The following is a 23,271-nucleotide window of genomic DNA, read 5'->3' as shown; positions in this document are numbered from 1 at the left end:
ATGATCAGATTTGTCCCTTCAGGGAAAGATGCTGGCAGTACTATAGAATATGAGCTGGGGCAAAGTACCTTGCTGGCATGTACCCCTTGGGGTGCTAAGGTGAACACATTTTTGTGTTAGTTTCCTGGTGCTGAGAAACCCCGTGTTCTCTGCCAGTGATCTACGTCTTGGGGAACTCACCTGTTACTTCTTTCACAGACTGGTATAAGACAATGAAGCTATCTTTCTTGAATTGGCATAATGAAAATGCTGCAAATTAACATATAACACCGACCTTAGAAAAGGTCAAAATGCAACAGACTAAGCCTTTACAGATTATCTAGATTCCACTCACCTACCATGTTTCCCTTCCCCACTTACAGTGTCTGTGACCAGATCTAAAAGCTTCTAACAAAATATCTTGCATCCCAAGTGTGGCACAAGTTTAACTTTCCTTATATTCAAATCACTATATAAACATGCCCAAAACACCATCTGCAACTAACCTTCAATGACTAAACCATGTTAACTGGAGCTTTGATGCAAGGTCTAAAGGTGATGAATACATGGTAGGTTCAAAGGAGAATCATCTTACTCAGTAGCCTACTGGTATGTCCTTCATGAAACAATAGCACAGAAAAACCAAGAGCAAGAACACCAGGCTACTGCACAGAAAGATGAAAAAAACAGACATGTCCTCTCAAAGCAATAAAAATTAAATCAATTTCCATTTTCTCCCTCAAACTAAATCAAATCTCAAAAAAACAAAAACAACAACAACAACAAAAAACACTAAGGCAAATCAATGAGAAGAGCTTTAAAAACTGTCTCAGTTATAACAACTGCAAACAGACTATTTCCCAGGCTTTTTATTGTTATAACAAACAAAACCATCTTTCACTTCTTGTCATTTGCAATTACCATGCCATAATTGAAAATCAGTGAATCACTATGGAGCTTACAGGAGAGAGGGGGCCTCCTATCTCAGAGCTGTCGCTGTAATCATCACAGAATAAACCAACAATATTAAGAGATCTTTCCTCATCATCTTTAACCTGTGCATTGCAGAGACTCTTAAAAACTTTATGTTCTGTAATTCCTCTCATTCCCTAAAGATGGCATGATATTTCAGAGCATTTTCCCCTTTAAAACATTGCTTTTTTCTTCTTCAAAGGCAAAGATGGAAAAAAAAAAAAAAAAAAAAAAAACAAAGGCCAAGATGAGGCCTGCGCCAAAAGACCTCGACATAATTTTCAATCTATTTACAGCAGCCAAGAATTCAATTAAGAGAAAAATTATCAGGGCGTCTGGGTGGCTCAGTTGGTTAAGAGTCTGCCTTCGGCTCAGGTCATGATCCCACGGTCCTGGGATCAAAGCCCATGGTCCTGGGATCAAAGCCCACATCAGGCTCCCTGCTGAGTACAAGAGTCTGCTTCTCCCTCTCCCTCTGCGTCTTCCCCATCTTGTGCTCTTTCTCGCTCTCTCGCTCTCTCTCTCTCAAATAAATAAATAAAATCTTAAAAAAGGAAAAATGTTCTTACAAGGGTTTGGGCAATTCAGCCTATTAACCCTTCACAGAACTCTGCTGAGAAAAGATCCTGAACTGTTTAACAGAAGGCTTCATGAGTCAAAAGGAATAGGCTAAGGCAGAGGCAGGGGCAGGGGCGAAGGATTCCAGAAATCTGAGTCCGGTCTGCCACCTTGCCCCATTAGTAGAGCCACACAATGCTCTTGGGCCCGGACCATTAGGCATACATGGAGGGGCCCAGCTCTCAGCTCTCTATTCCACAAGAGGCTCACTCATGAGCCTCTGAATCTCACCTCGAACAAAAGCATTACCCGCATCCTTAACAATTTGTGTTGTTATTTACAGACTCAAAGTGGTCAACAGCAGTACTGCTGAGCCCATTATTTGTGAACACCCTCTATTTTCCATGATCTCATGAAACCAAGTTCTTCTCTGTGATGAAAGACAACTGGCAGCTGGTGTGGGTGAGGTGGTCTTGCCCCTTCACCTCTCCTCAAGCCAGACTCTCACGCCCCATGCCCACACACCCTAGGGTCTGACCAGACCTGGCTCAGTGCCTCACCTTGGTTGCTTCTTCTACACTCTCCCTCAGGGCCTGCAGCTCGGCGTCATACTGCTCCTTCAGCTTATCCATCTCCAGGTCGTGGCTGGACACCTCTTCCTTCAGGGCTCCCTTCAGGGCAGTCAGTTCACGCTCCCGCTTCCTCAAGAGGTCCTCCTGCTCCTCTTTGGCGATGAGCAGATCCTGAAGATCCTGTTTTGCCTGTAAGAGTTCCTAGAGAGAGGAAGCATGGAAGGAAGGGTAGGATTAACCATCTATCTCCTCCTGGTTGGGCTGCCCAGATGAACTGCCATACTCCCAAGCTGTCCTCTGACCCTCTCCTCCCCACACTACCCACCAGTTTAGACCATCTCCTCCTCTCCTCTTTCACTCCTCTGAGGCCATCATTCCTCTTGATTTGTCTGCCTTAGCTTTTCTGAGTTTAGTTTGAGGGGGCAAAAGGGAAACTGATTTCATCTTCATTGCTTTTAAGAATGGTCCGTTGCCCTTGCCATGGGCCACCACGCTGTTGGTGCTGTTGCTTCACTGGGGGCATGCCAACTGGCTGGCCTCACTTACTGCATACCACCCTTGGGACCCAGCATGTGGTCAAACCCTTAACCCACGCTCCTAGTACTGGGGCTGATGCTGCCATTCTCCTGTCTCACTCGCCCCTCAGAGCAGTGTGCAACACTCACATTCTCCCCTTGTGAACTGCCAAGAGCTCCTGAGGGAAGTCCCAAAACCGGAGCAACAAGTTCCACTACAAATAGCATTCCCTAAACCCAAGTGTGTATTGCCAAAAGCTCAGCATTCCTTTCACTTCGCCATCTTTGTCCCACATCCACTAAGCTCTCCTCAAGCCCGGGATGTGCTCACTTCACGTTGGCAGGACTCAGACACGGCCACTTCCCCTTCCTCTCCACCTGGCTGTTCTCCCACCCGCAGCCACTTCATGCACACATCCAGCTGCCCCTTGCCGGCCCGCTCCAACATCTGTGATCTTTTTTTCTGCCATTTTCCTCCCTTCCCTTCTCTTTGCTCGGATCTATGTTCCTTCCCTCAGGGAGCAAGAATCCACTGGGTCAAGGGCAAAACAAAAAACAAAACCAAACCCAAAAAAACAAACTTCTCCGTGACACTTTCTGAAAGTATAATTTCTGTCCACTGTGCTTCTTCACCACACAGTCACTCCTTAACCTCTTGCTATATGGCTTTGGATCCTATTGCACTACAACTGTCCTCTCCAAGGTCGTAGTGACCTCTTAATCACCAGATCCAGGCTTCTTCCAGTCCTTACTTTTCTAGACCCTTCTTTGATCCTCCCCACCTGTCTCCTTAAAATTCTCTTTTGCCTTGTAACTGAAAGACAGTACATGCTTCTGTTTTCTTCCCTCAGGCTGCTTTTTCTATGACAATCTTCTCTGGCTTTTCTCTCCCTCTTCCCAAAAGCTAAGATGATCCCCAAGAATGTAGCTCTGCATTCTTTCTTTTTTTGGCAAGTTCATCTATTTTTCCCTCTGACTATTAATTCTAAGCAAGGAACTCCCAAACCTTTACCTCTGACTCTTATCTGAATTCAGACCTGCACTTCCAGTGACCTGCCAGATATATCCATATGGATGTCCCACAGGCACCTCAGATTCAGTAGATTCATATTTTTCAGTGAATTCTTCATGTTCCTTCCTTTCCTCCTCCTTTGTTCATTATTCTTACAAACAGCACAACCTACTTGGGGGTTTGGAAGCATCCTTGACCTCTCTTGCTCTTGCCCATCACAACTAAAAAGTTAGTTCTGGAACATCTTAGATCCTTTCCTTCACATCCCTGGTTTAGGCTCTCCTGACACTCAACTGCTGCCTGCATCCAGTCACTCCCCTGTGGCTCCTATGACATTATCCATATGCATCCTCTGTCTCGAGTGCTCTTTTTCCCTCTCATTCCCGCCTCTCTTTGCCTTTCAGAAAATCTCCAGAGTCAGATACAGCAGGACCTCCTCCAAGAAGTCTTCCTTGAATCCCCCTCCTGATACTCATCTCACTTTAGCTGTACATCTCAGAGCATTTAATACTTTTACCCTTGCAGTCCATAGGGTTTTCTGTTTTCTTTCCTCCCCTGCTAGACCATCAGCCCCTTGAAAGGAGGATATAGATCTGATCATATAGTTTTGGTGCACTGGATCAACGTTATTGGGAATGTGTCTGTTTTGAATATAAATGAATTAACATGTGCAGTACAGCAGAAGTCGGGAGATAACCAGAATTCTAAATCAGTCTTTGTTTTCACTGGTGGCTTCTGAGTCAATACACTTCCTGTTTTCTTGGACTTCTGGGGAATCAGAGGAATGGCTGCCATCTGGGGAGCCAAGGCCTCAGAGATGGGAAAGTACTTGCCATTCAAGAAGTATGTCACTGATGAAGGGATGAAAATATAACTGGCAATGGAATCTCTTTCCCTTTCTCCGGGACATGCACATCCATTGAACCAGGGGAAGCTCTGCAGTCCCAGGGTAGAGCTGCACTGCTTAGACCAAGACTTGGCCCTTCCAGAATCTTGCTAGCAGGCAACTAATAAGTTCTGATGAAACGTCAAGAGATTCATCCAGGTAACTAGGGAAATTCTGGTTCTTCCAAAGCACCAAGCACAGAACACCTATGCAAATCTTATGAAAAGATAGCCTGTCCTGATATTTGTCAAAGGAGGACATCCTGGTGGAGATGCTGCTAACCCCTCCTTAAAGAGCACCAGAGACTCCCCATCACTATTGCTACTGGCTACCCCTGCAGGTCTTCCTGGGCTTTCTGCCAGCCTCTTCCTGAGAGTCCTTGTGATTCTAACCCCCATTTCCTGCTCTTATTCTCACACATTTCTCAGTTGTTTTGATGATAAGGCAGTTCCTCTCCCCACACTAATCTTTTCCAGGATATATCTGTGTTTTGTGCTGCCTTTTGTGTACTGCCACCGATGCATGTCAAGAACCTAGGTTTTTATGGTCCGTCTGACACCAACGTGCCTGTTATCCATGGCTGCGGCCATTGCCTAAGTGGTCTATGTTGTACAAATCCAATCAGATTACACTTCACCATATCACCTCAAAGCACTTGGAAGTTTTCCAGGGTAGAGACTGAGGAGGACAAGAGATTTCAAAAACTTTACTTCATCACCTCAGTAGCCTTATTGCCAATCATCTCAAGCCAAAGAAAGGAGAAAAAATATATATATTTAAAAACATAAGTAAATATCCATCAGAGATGAGCACACGTCTCTGCAGACACCAACCAAAGGAAACAAAGGGAGGCTGTGGCCAACTGGAATCAGCACCTTCAAAACCTATATGCATCCAGGCTAGCTGCATATAAAAAAGTATCCAGGAGATAGAAACCTAGGCAGTGTGTATGTATGTGGGCAGGGAGAAGCTACAAATTTGACTATGCTTGATACTTAGCATGTAAGAAGACCTGTGCTAAGCATTTCCAAAAATCCCAGGAGATGAATATTCAAAAATAATATTATCCTCATTCACAAATTGGAAAAAAAAACAAACAAGCATAGAGGTCTGTGACACTAACATCCTTACGATCACACAGCTTATGCGTGCAAGACTGGGATACTGGCTGGATGCCACTGCCCCTGCTCTTTATCATACCGCCTCTGTGGGCCTGATGACAAGCCTACATACCCAAGAGGAGCTGAGGAGCAAACAACTATACCATGTTCAGTCTCTTAGATGCAAACGCAACCAAACACTGTATTTGGCTGGAAGAGCCTGTGAGAAGGTCCACCTCTAAAAGAAAAAAAGAGATGTACTGAAAAGGAAAGTAGGGAACCTGAAAGAAAAAGAAAGTACACTCTGGGACCTAGCTGTTAGTAGTAGCAGCAAGGGGCAGTCCTGACAGCAGGTACACTGACCCGCACACACCAGAATATCCGAGGCAGCAATTTACTTGCTTATAGAGGGCCTTATTTCACACACCACCTATTCACAGGTATTCCATGTCAAACTGAGAAAAATGCTGATCTCTTCTGTGTACATGTTTCCCGGAAGTTCTATAGAGTCTCTATCTGTGGCCCACACTCATTGAAAGGATGCATAAAAGGTTTCATATCAAAATTGTAGTTGATAGGGAATTATATAATTTTTCCCCCAGAAGAATGGCCTAGAAAGCAGATCACAGCTGATGAAACACATATTTTTTTAGCTTTTAATTAAAATTTGTAAATGTATAGTAATATCCTATAAGTATATTACTGTTAGAGATTTCATTTCTAAGCATAGTCTATCCTCAGATCAATACAATTATGGTACCAAAATATCCCAAGTACTTGCATTTTGGCAAATGCCAGGGAAATTACCAGACTCTGTTGCACCAAGGTCCATCTGTCAGCACTGCATGTTCCCATCAAAGATGATGGTGGGGGCAGCCCGGGTGGCTCAGCGGTTTAGCGCCGCCTTCAGCCCAGGGCCTGATCCTGGGGACCTGAGACCAAGTCCCATGTCAGGCTCCCTGCAGGGAGCCTGCTTCTCCCTCTGCCTGTGTCTCTGCCTCTCTCCCTCTCTCTGTCTCTCATGAATAAATAAATAAAACCTTAAAAAAAAAAAAAAAAAAAAAAGACGATGGTGGGTAATTAGAAACTCCCCTGTCATGGCACTTAGAGCAAGGTCTCATGTTCACCCATTACTCCCAGAATGGAGGGAAATACACTTATGGACAAAGAAGTGGTTGAAAACTTGCTTTGTAATCATTTTTGTAACTTGAGTTTAAAAAAAAAAAAAGTTCAGAACCACCAACTATTTAACTAAGAATAACAAAATCATCTTAATTTTGGTCAGTTATATGGCTTATCCTAAGAGAATGGTATTTTTTACTTTCTTTCTTCCTTCCTTCTTTTTTTTTTAGCTTTATTCTTACTATTACTTTACTGGTTTTGTATTGGGGTCCAATGTTATTAAACAAAATGGAAAGTATTAAAAGAGATTTCATGAAAAAAGCTTGTGCATTACGGCAAGCCTCACAAAACAAAAAGCCTTCGACCTTTTCCAAACACTTAAAAGCAGCAGTATTTAATGTTCACTGTGTTTAAGAGCCTGTTCTAAGCCAAATGCCATGGAAAACTCAGCCATGACTATAATCTGTTATCAGAATCCCCCAGGCCATTTTTTATTAAGATATGAAGAATAAATTGAATATGACGAGGCGATAGGGTCTATTTTATTAGTGGTATTGACACCATAGGTCATGTTTTAAACACTGCTGACAACTCAAAGGAGCCTGATTGAAACAGTAAGGGTGAACCTCCAGAGAGACCCACACTGACACAAAGAAATTAACTGTGCCTTAACTAATCTTACAGAAAGACTGCAGTAGATAATATTCCTCCTGTTACAGGAAAGAGGCAAATAATCAGAAAGCCAGCAATATCGGCTATTTTAAGAGCAGATGTGCTCTGTTTTCTTTTCTGTGTCTCTCATTACCAGCCTGAAAACACATCACCAAAACTGAGGCTCATCCTTATCCTAGTTACCACTATAAATAAGTCAATAAACTAGTCAATTAAATTATATTCATTAATATATGCTCAGTACATTGTACTTAAAAAGGCAAAGGAGCATGTGGTTCAGTTCAGAATTATTCCCTTAAAATAGTGACAGCTCTAAAATAATTTAAATACTGAAATTTATCCATTTGCTCTGTTGCTTGGCACTGTGTGAGGCATGAAATGGGGGAAGAAGCAAAACCAACGTGTTCTTGAATTAACTGGCTTGTAGAAGAAAGGGACAGATACAAAATAGAGCAAGGTCAAATGTGCTAAACTGAACCTATAAGGAAATAGGATTTCAGGTGAAAGGACAACAACTATAGGTTTCAGTTAGTGAGAAAATCCAGCAACTTAAGAGACTTACCAACAGCACAGATAACACCTTCCTCTTTTAGAATCAATAAGGTGTCCACACAAGAATCCATAGGAGATGGGAAAGTCTTCTATTTAAATTTGTGAAGCTACATTTTTATGGAAAGCCATAAACTGTACAGTGACATCATTTCTGGGAACTTAACCTTAGGAAATTTTTCTAAGGAAGTAAAAGGATACATGTGAAAAACGTTCAACACATTTTTATGTATTGGGGGAAGAAAAGAGAAAAACAATAAATATAAAAGAAAGATGACATTTATTATGGTTTATCTCCTTTAAAAATGAAATATGATGACTATAGAGTATAATAAGGAAAACTGTTTCTGACAAATGAACTTTTAAAAAGATTTATTTATTTATTCATTTGAGAGAAAGCAAGAGCATGCACACACAAAGAAGGGGCAGGAGAGGGACAGAGAATCTGAGGCTGACTCCACCCTAAGCTCGGAGTCTGACATGGGGCTTGATCTCATGACCCCAAGATCACTACCTGAGACAAACCAAGAGTCAGATGCTCAACTGACTGTGCCACCCAGATGACCCTTGAAAAAAGAGCTTTTAAAAGCAGGTATCAAAGCTGTAAGAGTAGATGAAAGCTATCAATGATACGGAGGCAATGTAGAAATAAATGTAGAAATAAAAATAGAAGATGTAGAAATAAAAATAGTCAATAATATGTTAGGAAAATATGTTTCTGCCACCCCTCCATTTTAAAATTCCATTTTATACTGTTTAAAAATTTTAATTTTGGGATCCCTGGGTGGCGCAGTGGTTTGGCGCCTGCCTTTGGCCCAGGGCGTGATTCTGGAGACCCAGGATCGAATCCCACGTTGGGCTCCCAGTGCGTGGAGCCTGCTTCTCCCTCTGCCTATGTCTCTGCCTCTCTCTCTCTCTCTGTGACTATCATAAAAAAAAAAAAAAAAAAAGTTTAAAAATTTTTAATTTTGTTTTGAGAGAGAGAAAGAGAGCACACAAACAGGGGAGGAAGACCAGAGGGAGGGAGGGAGGGAGGGAGGGAGGGAGAAGGGAAAGGTAGAGAGAGAAAGCAGGCTCCATGCTCAGTGCAGAGCCCAATGTAAGGCTCAAATTCACGACCCTGAGATCATGACTGGAGCTGAAATTAAGAGTTGGATGCTTAACTGACTGAGCCACCCAGGAGCCCCCATTTTATGAGGTTTTCATATTTTAGTGACAAATACACCCATTTTAAAAGCCTCATTCTAATGTACCTTGTCTTTGTAACTCAGCCCCTAGAAGAAGGTAGAGCCACAAGAAGCAGTATTATTATTATTTTTAAAGATTTTATTTATTTATTCATGAGATACACAGAAAGAGAAGTATACAGGCAGAGGGAGAAGCAGGCTCCGTGTAGGGAGCCTGATGTGGGACCCGATCCCGGGTCTCCAGGATCACGCCCTGGGCCGAAGGCAGGCGCTAAACTGCTGAGCCACCCAGGGATCCCCAAGAAGCAGTATTAATACCACAAAGTGGTGGTTTTTAAGATAAAGGTCATTGGATAAAGAGAGAAATAGGTGCTAAGACGCCCAAGGCCTTCTCAGGAGGAAAGGTCTAAGTGGAGACAGAGATGCTCATGTGGGGAGAAGAGAAACAACTCCCTTCTGCCCATATGAGAAATTAATTCAGGGGATCCCTGGGTGGCTCAGCGGTTTGGCATCTGCCTTCGGCCCAGGGCATGATCCTGGGGATCTGGGATCGAGTCACACATTGGGCTCCCTGTGTGGAGCCTGCTTCTCCCTCTGCCTGTGTCTCTGCCTCTTTCTGTCTCTCATGAATAAATAAATAAATAAATCTTTAAAAAAAAAAAGAGAGAGAGAGAGAGAGAAATGAATTCATGAAAACACCTATACTGAGTGGCCACCAGCATTCTGCTCTCTGCTACCGTGAAATCATGGGGAGCAAACTCTAAGTTCCAAAGAGCAAGAACTAAAATCCCTCCTGGAGAATTACTCCAAAACTAAACAAGGAAGGGTGTGAGAAAATACTTGACAGCCAAGACTTGGAGACAGCCAGAAATTTGAACTCCAAGACCAGGACAAAAAAAAGACCCAGGCCATCAGGGAGAAAGCTGCAGAAAATGAGAAGTAAATGCTGACAAGGTACCTTTATTGTTTCATTTTTGTGTGGTATCTCCTCCTCCTTTTTTTTTTTTTATTACATTATTCTAAATTGCGTATCATTTATTTGTTGACTGTTCCTACAAACTGAAACTTATAAGGAAATAAGCTTCAAAACTATACCAAAAATACAGGTTCTGATAACACAGCCAATATCAAAACATCTAAATGGGCACAGAGATAGACGTTCTATTTCTAATGCCCAATTATACCCATTCCCAACAAAAAAAATGTAGATCTTCACAACCTATGTGTGCATCTATCCCCTCAACAGGATGGTGATTTAATTCAGGCAAGAGATAACGATCGTCTTTGGGAAACCACACAATAATTAATCAATGGTAAGCAGAGGAAAGAGTCCACCTCATCCACTGACTCTAAGAATCACTAAGAATTGAATATTCAACAGGAAATATACTGATATGGGTGGAAGCCAGACAGGCAGCCTATGTATATAGCAAATAAATTCATTCATTCACTCATTCGTTCATAACGCATCCATCCAACCAGCCACCAAATATTTACCACGTGCTATATGTCCCAGACACTGGGATAGCTGCTATGAATAAAATGCTAAGCCAACCATCACCAACCCTGCTTCCTGGAGCTTCCACTCTTGTGGGGGCCTTAAACAAAAACTGTGGTAAATGCTATATGGGCATGAACATCTTTAAAATGCTTTCCCATGACTAGCATGACTTACAAAGTGTTTTTGCCCAAAGTTTAACCTGAATCTATTACTATTTAGATCTCACTTCAAATTTACTGGAAATGATGGACGTAGAACAAGTCAATGGATACCATATGAAAATAAACAAATTCAGAAATGTGAGCCATTGGTCTGGTCTCTGGAAAATCAATGGGATAGAAGAAAGAGAGCAGGCAATAGGAAATTGGTGGCAGGATCTATACTAAGATAATTAAACTCAGAGAGAACAATTAAAGCAATATACAATTCTTGATTGGATCATGGCTTGGGGGTGGGGGAAGCAATTATAAAATATACTTGAGGGGGGATCCCTGGGTGGCGCAGCGGTTTAGCGCCTGCCTTTGGCCCAGGGCGCAATCCTGGAGCTCCAGGATCGAGTCCCACGTCAGGCTCCCGGCATGGAGCCTGCTTCTCCCTCCCCCTGTGTCTCTGCCTCTCACTCTCTCTCTCTATCATAAATAAATAAATAAATCTTTAAATATACGTATAAATATAAATATAAATATATATATATAAGTATATATATATATATATTTGAGGGCCAACTGAAAAAATTTTGAATAAGGACCAGGTATTAGAATTATTGTTATAAGAATTACTAATTGTTTTAGGCATGATTATAGTATTATGGTTATAACAAAATCCCTAATTTTTTAAAGATGCATGCCAAAGAATTTAGGGGTGAAATGTGGTATTATCTATAATTTACTTTGAAATCATTCAGCAAAGACAAATAGATGAACTGATGAAAAAATAATAGGAAAAATGAATGGATGTGAAGAAACAGGGTAAGTATGACAAATGTTGACAACTGGTGCATTTGGGTTGGGGCTCTATGGGGTTAACAAATTACTCTTTCTACCTTCCTGTATGGTTGAAATTTTTCCTAAGACAAAGTTTAAAAAGTATTACATGATATTTTTATGGAATCTAGCCATAGGCACAGTGGAGCAAATGCACATAACAGAATATGGTTCATCATATCCAGTCTCCCCCCCACCTCCACCCATCCCATCCTCTCCAGGCAGATGGGGCCTCTCATCACCGGATCCCACAGCCCCCCTTACCTCAATCAGGGCTCCCTTTTCCCTGTCCTCAGATCGTTTAGCACTGTCCAATTCATCATGCATTTCTGAGAGCTGGTCCTGGAGATCCCTGATCTCAGTCTGGTGCTGTTCCCGTTCCATCTTCACCTGGAACAATCTGGCACGGGAGGAAACCCATCAGAGAATATGTCCTAGGCCCTCCTTTTTCTCATCCAAACTAATTTCAAACCTTTAGGTGGTCAAGCAGAGTTATCTAAAGCCCCAAGGAGCCTCTGATTCTCTGTTCTATACTGAACAAGGAATCACAAACCAGAAAAGGCACTGGTAAGAACTTATGTCTTGAGTCTAATTTGCCCAATAAGAAGGCCATTGAGAACTCAAACCAATGTAATGGGGAAGGTTATAAAGTTATATAAGGTGGCAGTTTCTTCCCCAAAAGGAAAGCACAGAGTATTATAATTTAGACAATAAGAAAGATAAGAAATTGACCCAAAAACCCACAACCTCTTTGATAATGCTTTCACCAAAGCCACCCTTTTCCCTACCCCCCTACTCTGTCATCAGCCTCAGGAGAATCAGCAAATTATGGTCTACTGGCCAATTTGGCCCACAGTCAAATATTGTAAATAAAGTTTTATCAGAATATAGCCATGCTCATTTATTTATGTGTTACCCATGGTCATCTGCACAATACAATGGCAGAATTGAATGGGTCCAACAGAGAGACCAGATGGCCCATAAACCATAAAGTATTTAATATCAGACAGAAAAAGTTTGCCAGCCACTGTTCTAAATCTAAATTTACAACTATTTTACCTTTTGATTTTGTAAAATCTATTTAGTACACCTTAAATTTTGTTTTTTTTTTTCACAAATTTTTCCAAAATTAACCTCTAAAAATGTTTTAAAAAGCAAACACCACATTGTCAAAATTGCAAAGGCAATCAAATTATTTTATTATACAATGCCTTATTTTTCTTGAATTTCCTTCTCAATTTCAGTCCTGGTTAAACCTTTACTTAAGGAGTCCACCACGGCCAAAGAGCTTAATAGCACTGTACATTTTCAGACTTTGGTTTCAGATCCTTTTGTCACAGATTTTACTATGACACAATGACAGGGCCATCGTGGTTTTGACTTTCCCTCTCTGCAAACTCAACATAAGTATCGGGTCGGCATCATTCAGGATAAAATCCACAAACTGGGAGACTTCAGAAGTCATAGGACATGCCTTTTGGAGGCTGGGTACAGTCCATGGAGAGTGCTTACCAGTCTCCATGTGTCACCAGCTTCACAATTTTACAAGGATAAGAGGGAGAGAAGGAAGGGTCAGAGGCCCCTATAGTAGTATTTGGAAAGCTGGGTCGTAGTAAACGGACAAAAAGGTTCTTGCTACCTCGGATACAAGAACCCAGGAAGGGCACAGGCTCTTGGGCCAGAACTCACTCCTCCAGGTTCTTGCGGAGCTCCCCTTCACTCTCTTCCAGGCGCTGCTGTAGCATGGAGTTCTCTTCCACTTTACTATCATGCTGGCCCTGGAGCTCCTCCAGATTTGCTTTCATTCTCTCTCTCTCTTCTTTGATGTTCTGCTGATTCTAACATGAACACATGTGATTTTAAAGCACCTCCCCTGAACGTTAATGTAATGCCACAGAAGACTCCCTTGAAACTCTTGACGGCCTCCACGCCTTTGCGCTTACTTAGCACACAATTTATTTATTTATTTTTTAAAGATTTAATTTATTTATTCATGAGAGACAGAGAGAGGGAGAGAGGCAGAGACACAGGCAGAGGGAGAAGCAGGTTCCACGCAGGGAGCCCGACGCGGGACTCGATCCCGGGTCTCCAGGATCAGGCCCTGGGCTGAAGGCGCGCTAAACCACTGAGCCACCTGGGCTGCCCCTATCACACAATTTAATGAACTCACATCATTAGGCTGGGGGTTTGCAGCTAGAAAGAGTATCAAATATTGAATGAGTTGTAATACTCCCAAAAGAAATAAAGACAGCTAAACTTCAGTCTGCTATTTCCATTACTCAGTTCGGATATTTCATATGTATTTAGTTTCCTACTGGACTGCCTGACTCCAACAGTGTTTTACTCTGTCAAAGCAAATAGTGTCGGGCATCTGGGTGGCTCAGTGGATGAGCATCTGCCTTTGGCTCAGGTCATGATCCCAGGGTGCTGGGATCGAGTCCCGCATCTCTCATGAATAAACAAATAAAACATCTTAAAATAAAATAAAGTAAAAAAAAATAAAAGCAAATGGTAGTCATAGATTTTAGCTACTTTAAAAAAATTTCTTTTAAGTTCTTTGGACAGCAGGAGCCAAATATACAGGAATTTACTCAGTGGTAAGAGGAACAATTCTTTTAGCAGGAAAATAAACTGGCTTTTGCTTCACTTGGGCATCCAGATTTGCTTAAAATATTCTTTGCAAAACAAAAATCTAAAAAATAACATAAAGGAAATATCAGATACCTTGACTTCTAGTTGAAGCTGTCTCTGAAGTTCAGCCACTTCTGTGGTCAGCTTGTTTTTCTGTTCCAGCAGATCTCTGACTTCAGATGAAGAATTAGAAGCCTGTAATTAATTGCAGAGATACCCTAATGTAAATGTTTGAGATGCTTTGTTTTCTCTTCCAAAATGTAATCTGAACAGTAACATCAAAATCTTAAGACTCCATTCAAATGTAAACCCCTCTAGAGAAAGGGGTGCAGGGAAACCTTCTGGGGGTGATCAGAGTGCTATGCATCTTATCTGGGTGGTGTGTGCATGGACACGCACCTATACTAAAAATTCAATGAACTCTACAGTTAAGATTTGTGCAATTTAGTGTATATAAGTCACACCCCAACAAAGCAATGTAAAAAGATAAAAATTAGTATTTGTTGAAGATTCCTTCACTGCCTAAGGTTATATCCAAAGCCCAGGTTTCTGTGTTTGCCAGATTCCTCATACAATCTGTTACAGAACTTCCACTATATTGGAAATTATTATTCCAGAACCTGAGATTTTCTCGCTCTCTGCATATGCCTGTATACAAGTAGTAAATAAATGTATCGTGGCTGAATTTGCTTTATTCTTTTAGATGCTACATTTCCATAATGAAGGCAGATATAACAAAGAGGGGTCTGATTGGAGAGTCTATTAGAAAACAGACTCTGAGTATGAATATTAAGGATCTCATTTTTTTTCCATGGCTATAATAACAGGAAGATGCGCTCCAAAGGATTTGGCTAAAATCCTACAAGAAAGTGGTTAGAACACCACAGAATGGAGGAAAAGGGATAAAAAGCAGGAATCAAAGCTAGGAAAAGCCGTGTCTTGGCTCTCACGTGCCTGAATCCAGGTGTGAGTTATGTGTGGACTTGGAATGAGCTACTTCCTCACCTACTCCTGTGAAGTTAACTGAACCCAACCATCAACAAAAACACAGGACTTCCTATTTTCTTAGGCAAAATGAGAACAGTCTGTTACGGAAATCTAAATCCAACCCAATGAGGCAAATCGTACATTGTTCTCACCCAAACGAAAACTCTGCTTATCCTGCTTTTTCCAATATGGTCCTTCCTTCTCTCACAGGAAATCATTCAACTGACACCAAAAAAGATAAAACTCCAAAGCCTGTACTCACAGATAATCAGATTCAGAAAATAACAGGCAATGAAGCAGTCATGGTGCCGTGCTCCCAGCCAGAAGTCTGAACATTATGGTTCACCTTCTCATCATCCCTGGCTTCACTCGGCAGCAGATTAACTGGTTCCCTTCCTCTCATCCTACTTCTCTCCAAAAACTACAAAGGAATGAATTTCTACAAATACGACACTAGTCATTCCTGTTCAAAGCCCATTGATGATGGCCCATCCTCTTCAGCCTACAATGGAAACTTCCGTAATTCTTTAAAAAAAAAAAATTCTTTAAATAAAAAAAAGAAGCTATAGACAAACTTCCTGTGAACTGTCTCTGGTGCACTCTTTCCTTTCCCTGCAGAATTCCCCAGTAGGGAAAGAGAAGACACACCAGAAAGAAGTGTGTCCCACACCAGAAAGAAGTGTGTCCCAGAAAGATGGTGCAGGACTGAAGAATAAGCTTCTAGTCATCCCTCTTAAATGTTGCTTCCTTTCAGGGCACAAGGTGGGTCTGGCACATAGCAGATGTTCATCAAATACAAGATGACTCCTTTAACCACATAAAAAAAATCTCCAAGTCCCAACTGGAAGCCGGTATAATAAATAAAACAGGCAAGTTTTTTAAAAAAAGATTTTGGCCCCACTCCACTGCTTTTTGCATTCACTCATGCTGGTTGGCCTCACTGGCCTCTATTCCTTATTCTCTTGTTCTTTTTTTAATTTAATTTTATTTTTTTATTTTTATTTTTTTTTTTATTCTCTTGTTCTTATCCTCTTCTTATTTTCTGAAGTTCTAGAGCTTGTGTCCAGTTCACACTCACTTTCCTTCGATACTTTGGACATGTTAGAGTTGCCATGATTTTCAATTTGTTCTTCCTATTCTTATTTTCTCTAAATGTCACCACCTTTTTTGTTCCATCTTGTTATATGTTACATACTTTTAAAATGAAATCTCTTAAAACCTTTCTGAAAAAAAGGCGGGTGCATAATATTTACAACATGATCTTCCGTCTTAGGTCCTGCTCACTACTCAGGTAACTTCCCACTTACTGCAATAACCAAATGTACAGGCTGAAGAAACAATTTGCAATTTGTTCACCACATTCTGAGTTAAACACCCTCTGCAGAATACAGAACTCCAATTTACTTGATTATTTCCTTGTGTGCTCCCTGCTGCTCGAGACTTTAAAGTCTGGATTTTCTCAAAGACCAGGTTGACTTTCCGTTTAGTCGCATCATCATTATCGGTGCTTCTGGAAAAGAGGCAGCAGCAGAAAAAAACAGTGAGGGGTACACAACCATGAGTCTCAGGATACTTGAGGTGCCAGGACACACAAAATAAGAAAATAAACTACAAGAGGTATGAATTAATTAAGGCTGCAGACAAAACCAGAATGAGAAGAACAGGATGGTGTATTTCTCTTCAAATAAATTGTTATATGTTAACACTCAAGTTGGGACTAGGGTTCCCATTTCCAAACATGTGAAAGAGATGTACCCACATTCTAAGCCTGGAGAAAAAAAATACAGTGAAAATTCAGTAATTTGTTGACTCAAATTCCTTATTCCAGCACGGAATTTCTTCTGTGTGTCTCTCTCACACACAACCCATAGCCACACACTTTACTTGTAAATCTCATACTAAGAATGATCTACAGTGACTTTAACTCATTTTTAGCCTGTGTTTAAAAAAATTGATCGCCAAAGCTGAGATTAGCTCTATCTACACTTTCACAGGTAATGATCAGATAAGAGTTTTTTTGCTTGTTTTTTAAAAGATTTCATTTATTTACTCACAAGCAACTGAGAGAGAGAAAGAGAGAGAGAGAGAACAGAAGGAGAGAGAGAAGCAAACTCCCCACTAAGTAGGGAGCCTGATGTGGGGCTCGATCCCAGGACCCCAAGATCATGACCTGAGCCAAAGCGAGATGCTTAACCGACTAAGCCACACAAACACCTCTAGATAGAGTTTTATTAACTTCAACAACACCTTTTATCACATATACCTGACAATTAGGAAAAATATTTTAAATACGTTTCCTCAAATGATCACCTCTCGTTAAAGTCTGGCTCACTAGTCTCTCAATAAATCATAAGCAAAAAATTATAAAAGAATTTAGAGGGATCCCTGGGTGGCGCAGCGGTTTGGCGCCTGCCTTTGGCCCAGGGCGCGATCTTGGAGACCCGGGATCGAATCCCACGTCGGGCTCCCGGTGCATGGAGCCTGCTTCTCCCTCTGCCTGGGTCTCTGCCTCTCTCTCTCTCTCTGTGTGACTATCATAAATAAATAAAAATTTTTTAAAAAAAAAAAAAAAAAAAGAATTTAGAGATAGAATTTTAAAAATCAGAAGTTCTTCTCCCTGAATCTTAACATGGTAAAACCCTTCACAGAGAGACACCAACAACTAGTTCTTACCTAGAAAAATCTCTTCAGTTACTCCCCACCACCCCCCCACCCTCATGCCAAAAAGAGCCCCCTCTTGTATTCTGAACTATTTTGTCAGCCCTGTAATTTTAAGATACGATGCAAAAATATGAAGTGTTTTCATACCAATGAGTACTTGCCAAGAGACTTGCAGTCACGTCAGGTTATAAAACTTTTTTTCCTTTTTAATCCTATCAGATGAGACAATGGAAACAGAAACTGCAAATTCCTGACCTATAGTATCTAAGGCAAGGACTGAAAACCAGATTACTCAAACTCAACCTCCAAGATAAGTATGTGAAAGGCAGTGCTTTTAAATGACTCATACATGCTTTAAATATCATGGAAGCATTGGCTCCTGGCCAATGTCAACTCTGGGGAGGGGAAAAGGTGGTTTTATTTATAACTGCTAATAAGAGACAATTGATTACTACTGTATGCATGAAGAACTCAAGGTGGCAGACTCAGTCAAAACTGAAGAGTAGACATTCTTCCCATCTTTGAACTTTTCAAACAATAAAGAGTCATTTGAAAAATAAGGGCGCCTGGCTGGCAACTCTTGATCGTGGGGTCATGAGTTCAAGTCCCACATTGGATGTAGATTACTTAAAATAAATTAAGTTTTATATATATATTTTTTCATTATCCCCCTGCTCTTCACATCTACCACCCCCCCCCCCCCCCAAGATTCAAATACTCTTATGAAAACCCCAGACATTGACTCCTCAGCCTCTAAGCCTCTAATAGTTCACACAGGCAGGCAGGAAGAGCAAAACACAAGATCCCAGTAAAGGAAATTAAGACCACATCAGAAAGGATAAGACTTTGCTCCTTTAAGGAAAATCACTAACCCTTCTTTGAGGTAATTGTAAAGTATCTGCTTGGCCGTCTCCTCATTGGTTTGTTGAGTGAGCTCTTGTTGGCCTTTCAACAGATCTGGTGTGGCCTGGAACATAAAATAAAGCCTGGTATTAGACCACAGGATAAAGTTTCCAGGAAGAAGGCAAAACCCTGAAGCAGAAGCTTCCAAACACGTTCCTACTTTCTGAAAACAATTCCTCAGGTAAGGATCCTCATTACAACTGGCCCCACCACTCAGCAGCTTTGTGACCTTGGGCAAGTTACTTAACTTTTCCTCACCTCAATTTTCTCACCTGTAAATAGAGATTAATAGTATCTACCTTCATAGGGTTGGTGCAATCCTAGAATCTATAACAAATAGTGCCTGACACTTACCAACCATATTATCATTTTTACCACTATCATTATTTTTTATTGGTACCACCAAAACACTAAACATACTAAACATCACATATACCTGGCAATTAGGAAAAATATTTATTACTTAAATAAATTCCATCACTTTAGGATTCACCTAAATTAAAATTAACCTAATTTCTCAGACCAGATATTAACCCAGTCACTCAATTTCATGAGAGAAGTCAATGTATCTACACAAACCTAAGCACTGAACCTCTGTGAGGAAGCGAATTCTGCACACTTTCACATTTCACACACACGCCAACACAAAAATCAAGCATATAGTGTTGACAAGTCACTTTACAGACAAGCCCACAATGGGATTCCAGCTGTAGCTGAATTAACTTGGGAAACCATACAATTGGCAGTAGCCTGAAAACTCTGTAGGGGAAAACTAAAACTAATTGGCTGTGCAATTAGTGATTCAAGACGGAGGGTCCGCAGCCCTGTAGACTCCTGCAGCATGGGGCAGCAGAAGAAATTAAAAAAGGAGGAAAAACAGACGGACCAGACCCACTAGCATTACCTGAGTGTTGGAGGCGGAAGTAAATGTCTTCACAGAAATCTTCTTGGCACCAGAGTCGGGCGAAGTCGCTAGGGCCCGATTCTGTAACATCAGCGTCGCCGTGGCTGTCTTGATTTCGTCCTCCTTTTTATTCTGGGCTGGGGGGGAGGACACACGCGTGTTTGTACTCTCCCGACCCCCTCTGTTTGCTGGAGCTTTCCCATCTTTGCTCTGCTGGGCAGGCCGGAGGTGGGCCCCCTGCAGCTTGGCGAAGGCGCGGCCCACGCTCTGTCTCCCGCGGTGCTCCTGGGCAGGTGACCGCTGCGGGCACACCTGCGACGGGCGGAGGAGGTGTTCGCTGGACTTGCCCAGGTTCCGGCTAAATTCGCTGAGGTACTCCGAGTTCCCCTGCAGACCGAAAGGAAAGGCACTATCCACGCTTCTGGACCTCTTCCTGTCTTCTGGATTGATTCTGTTCCGCTTCCCAGGCCTTCCTCTCCTCTGAAGCCCGGGTTTTTGGTCAAACTTTTCAATCAGTTGATCCACACCAGGAATTGATCCCGTGTCAATATCCCGCCCAGTTCCTGGCAGGAAGGGGATATACCGTCTGTTTTCGTGGCGATTCACATTGTCAGCGTGGATGGCACATTCCTGATCATCAAGCAGAAATCTGTACAAAGAGTTGGCCTGACGTGGGGGTTGCCGACGAGGAAGAGGACCTCCGGGACCGAGCTCCGTCCAGGACAGGTCCCGCTGAATCTTGTCGCCGGAAGGGAAGCACGTCCGGCCTGGCTTTCTTGGCTTCAGGATGGGTGTGCGGGCTGTGGGCAGTGGGGGACCTCCCACTAGGGGAAGGGGCCTCCCCTACCAGCGCCTCCCCGGTGCAGCTCTCAACATTTACGCACACTGAGGTCTGCTTCTTGGGGTCATCGATGACCACAGAGCTGCACAAACGGATGGCCGTCACGCCGGATTTGCCCGCATCTTCCAAAGGAGGGCTGGTAGGCTGGGAACTACCAGGCTTGGGGAAGCAGGTCCATGCCTTCTTATTGTTGGTACCTTCTTCTGTCAATGTGTTTAGCCAATTATGCTCAGGAGGCTGGTGGTTTTGCAAGTTCGATTCATTCTTTTCAGGGTCATAGGGCTGCAGAAGCTCTGGATGCCTCTGAAAGTTCAACACGTGGGATGGCTTCATTGGCCCCTCTTTGCGTTCTAGAACCCCGTTCTTGCCTTCGAAGAGAGAGGACTGTTTCAGGTTTCTTACTGGGCTGGGCTGGGCATACGGATTTTCTGGGAGCTGCAATTCCTCTGCGCTGCTCTCCTCCAGCACGGACCCGTTGCTGGAATGCAGAGGCAGGTTACTTCTCATTGGAGATGGAAATGGTGGCCCATTTTCAGGAAAAGATGTGCCTGCCAGACACCGCTCTGTGTTATTCAGGACTATGTAGGGGTGACCATCGATTCCCTGCACCCGAATACTGACACCATAGGAGCCTGCCTTAGAGTGTTGGGAATTCCTTGGCTTTTTGCTATCATCGCTTGCGAGTCTCAGATGGACGCCATATTCTTGCTGTACGTGTTGGTATTCGCCGAAATACAGCTCCATGGTTCACCGTTTCCGCTACTGGGCAAGATGGGGGAAAAGAGGACATTAGGTTAGAATTACATCTGTTTAAATGAAGATTATGAGGGGAAAGTTCACAGGAAACAGAACACTTTAACCAGCAAGGCCACTTCAGAACCAAATGCTCATCCAAACAGGCCTTTCTGGATGCCCTCAGTGACCATGGCGTTGTCAACACTGCGCTTGAACCCTGGCCTTTGGGTGGAAGACGGGCATAATAACCTGACACCTTTGGCATGACCTCCTTATTCTGTTTCTAGCTGACAGGCTGTTCTGGTTGCTTTGTTTTTTTCCTTAGTTGGTTTCCTCACACCTTATGCTATTTATCTTTAACCAATAGGATGTTCCAGTTACTAGCACTTGAGAACACGGTACTTTTCCATGAAACGATTAAGACTAGAGGCATTTCTGATGTTCACCATTTTTTCCTTTCTCCTGTACTACTGATCTTTCTGTTGGAGTAACACTTTTTACTTTTTTTATGCACGATCTTGCTTTGAAATCTATTTATTTGGATATAATGTTCAGGACATTTTTTTTACTTTGTTCATGAGGCTGACAATGAGAGTAAATGATTAAAACTAATTTCTCATTATTTTTTCTTAACAAAAAGGCTCCAGTAGCACATTGATCTGAAACTTGTTATAAAAAAATAAACTAAAGACTCAGGGCCCTTTATTTTGGGATATGTCCTAATGCCAAGAATCGGTGCCATCACCTTTCTGGGGTGTGGCCACCATTGTCAAGAGACCGCACATAGATGACCAGGCAGGATGCCCTGCCCAGCCCACACTCTGAGGCCTCCCACCAGAAATTCACTTCCACCCCACCTGAAGAACTCCAACAACTGGTCACAGATAACAGCTCTCTCGTTTCTTTCACTGCTAGGGGCCTTTTTCAGTTTTTCTTCTATTCTGGAGTCAGTCTGGTAGCACATTTTCCAAGAAAATCATCTATCTGATCCACATTTTCTTTTTTTTTTTTTTTAAGATTTTGTTTATTTATTCATAGAGACACAGAGAGTGAGAGAGAGAGAGAGAGAGAGGCAGAGACACAGGCAGAGGGAGAAGCAGGCTCCATGCAGGAAACCCGACGTGGGACTCGATCCCAGGTCTCCAGGATCACACCCCAGGCTGCAGGCGGTGCTAAACCGCTGCACCACCGGGGCTGCCCTGATCCACATTTTCAAAGTTAGGAACTGTGTTGGTTCCTACTCACAAAGAGACCCAAAAGAGCAACTTAAGAGTTAGGATTTTTTTTGCCAGAGGCAGGAAGTCCAATGGATGCCAAGGTATTTCTGAGGAACACCTCTTTTACCTTTCTACTCATCTACCTTTGGCATGTATCAGACACTTTAGGATTACAAGATGGCTAACTCGGCATCACCTACCCCAAAGGTTTATTAGGCCAGCTGAGTCAACCTTTTTAAGGAGCCTTCCTGGAAGTCCCACCCACCAGTATTATTTTAGATCTATCTTATTGGTGAGAAGTTAATCATATGCACACCCCTATCTCCAAGGGCAGATTGAGAAACAGGGATGTTTAGCTGGTCATTGACACTCTCAACAAAATCAATGTCCTGTTGATGTTGGGAAGGCAGCCAATAATTTCTACCACAGTAATGTTTCTATCATTATTTTCAAATGATAGTTTCAATCTGTGGTTTTGATTTCTTCTTTGACCCATGAGTTGTTTTTGAGAAAGTTTTTTCATATCCAGTCTGTTTGCGGTTGTGTTGTTTTGGCTTGGAGGGTCTTTACTTCTTTTTTTTTTTTTTCTTTATTTCTTTATGTCATGAATTTCTACATGTGCTGTAGCCAAAAAAATTAGTATCTAGTATTCTTTCCTTTCTAAACATATTGAGGTTTTCCTTTGCAAGCAAACATACGGACATTTTTGTCAACATTTAAGAGGTAATGGATGTGATCTCTTTTTTAAGACACAGAATTCAAAAGATATCCATACAACCTTACC

The 23,271-nt window shown here is 42.2% G+C and overlaps 1 protein-coding gene across 1 annotated transcript in view; it reads right to left on the bottom strand.

Annotated features, from left to right (window-relative positions):
* Window positions 1–23,271, bottom strand: part of CGNL1 (cingulin like 1) — a 166,187-nt gene that overhangs the window by 82,537 nt on the left and 60,379 nt on the right. The window contains 8 exon segments of the mRNA XM_038580532.1: window positions 2,070–2,282; window positions 11,873–12,008; window positions 13,298–13,446; window positions 14,333–14,434; window positions 16,631–16,736; window positions 18,760–18,854; window positions 19,695–20,360; window positions 20,362–21,297. Coding sequence (XP_038436460.1) covers window positions 2,070–2,282; window positions 11,873–12,008; window positions 13,298–13,446; window positions 14,333–14,434; window positions 16,631–16,736; window positions 18,760–18,854; window positions 19,695–20,360; window positions 20,362–21,279 — 2,385 coding nt within the window. The 5' untranslated portion in view covers window positions 21,280–21,297.

This window comes from Canis lupus, chromosome 30 (genome assembly GCF_011100685.1).
Source record: "Canis lupus familiaris isolate Mischka breed German Shepherd chromosome 30, alternate assembly UU_Cfam_GSD_1.0, whole genome shotgun sequence".
In the NCBI taxonomy this organism is placed as follows: Eukaryota; Metazoa; Chordata; class Mammalia; order Carnivora; family Canidae; genus Canis; species Canis lupus.
Note: the sequence above shows the minus strand (reverse complement) of the source record. Positions and strands in the feature narration are given on the sequence as shown.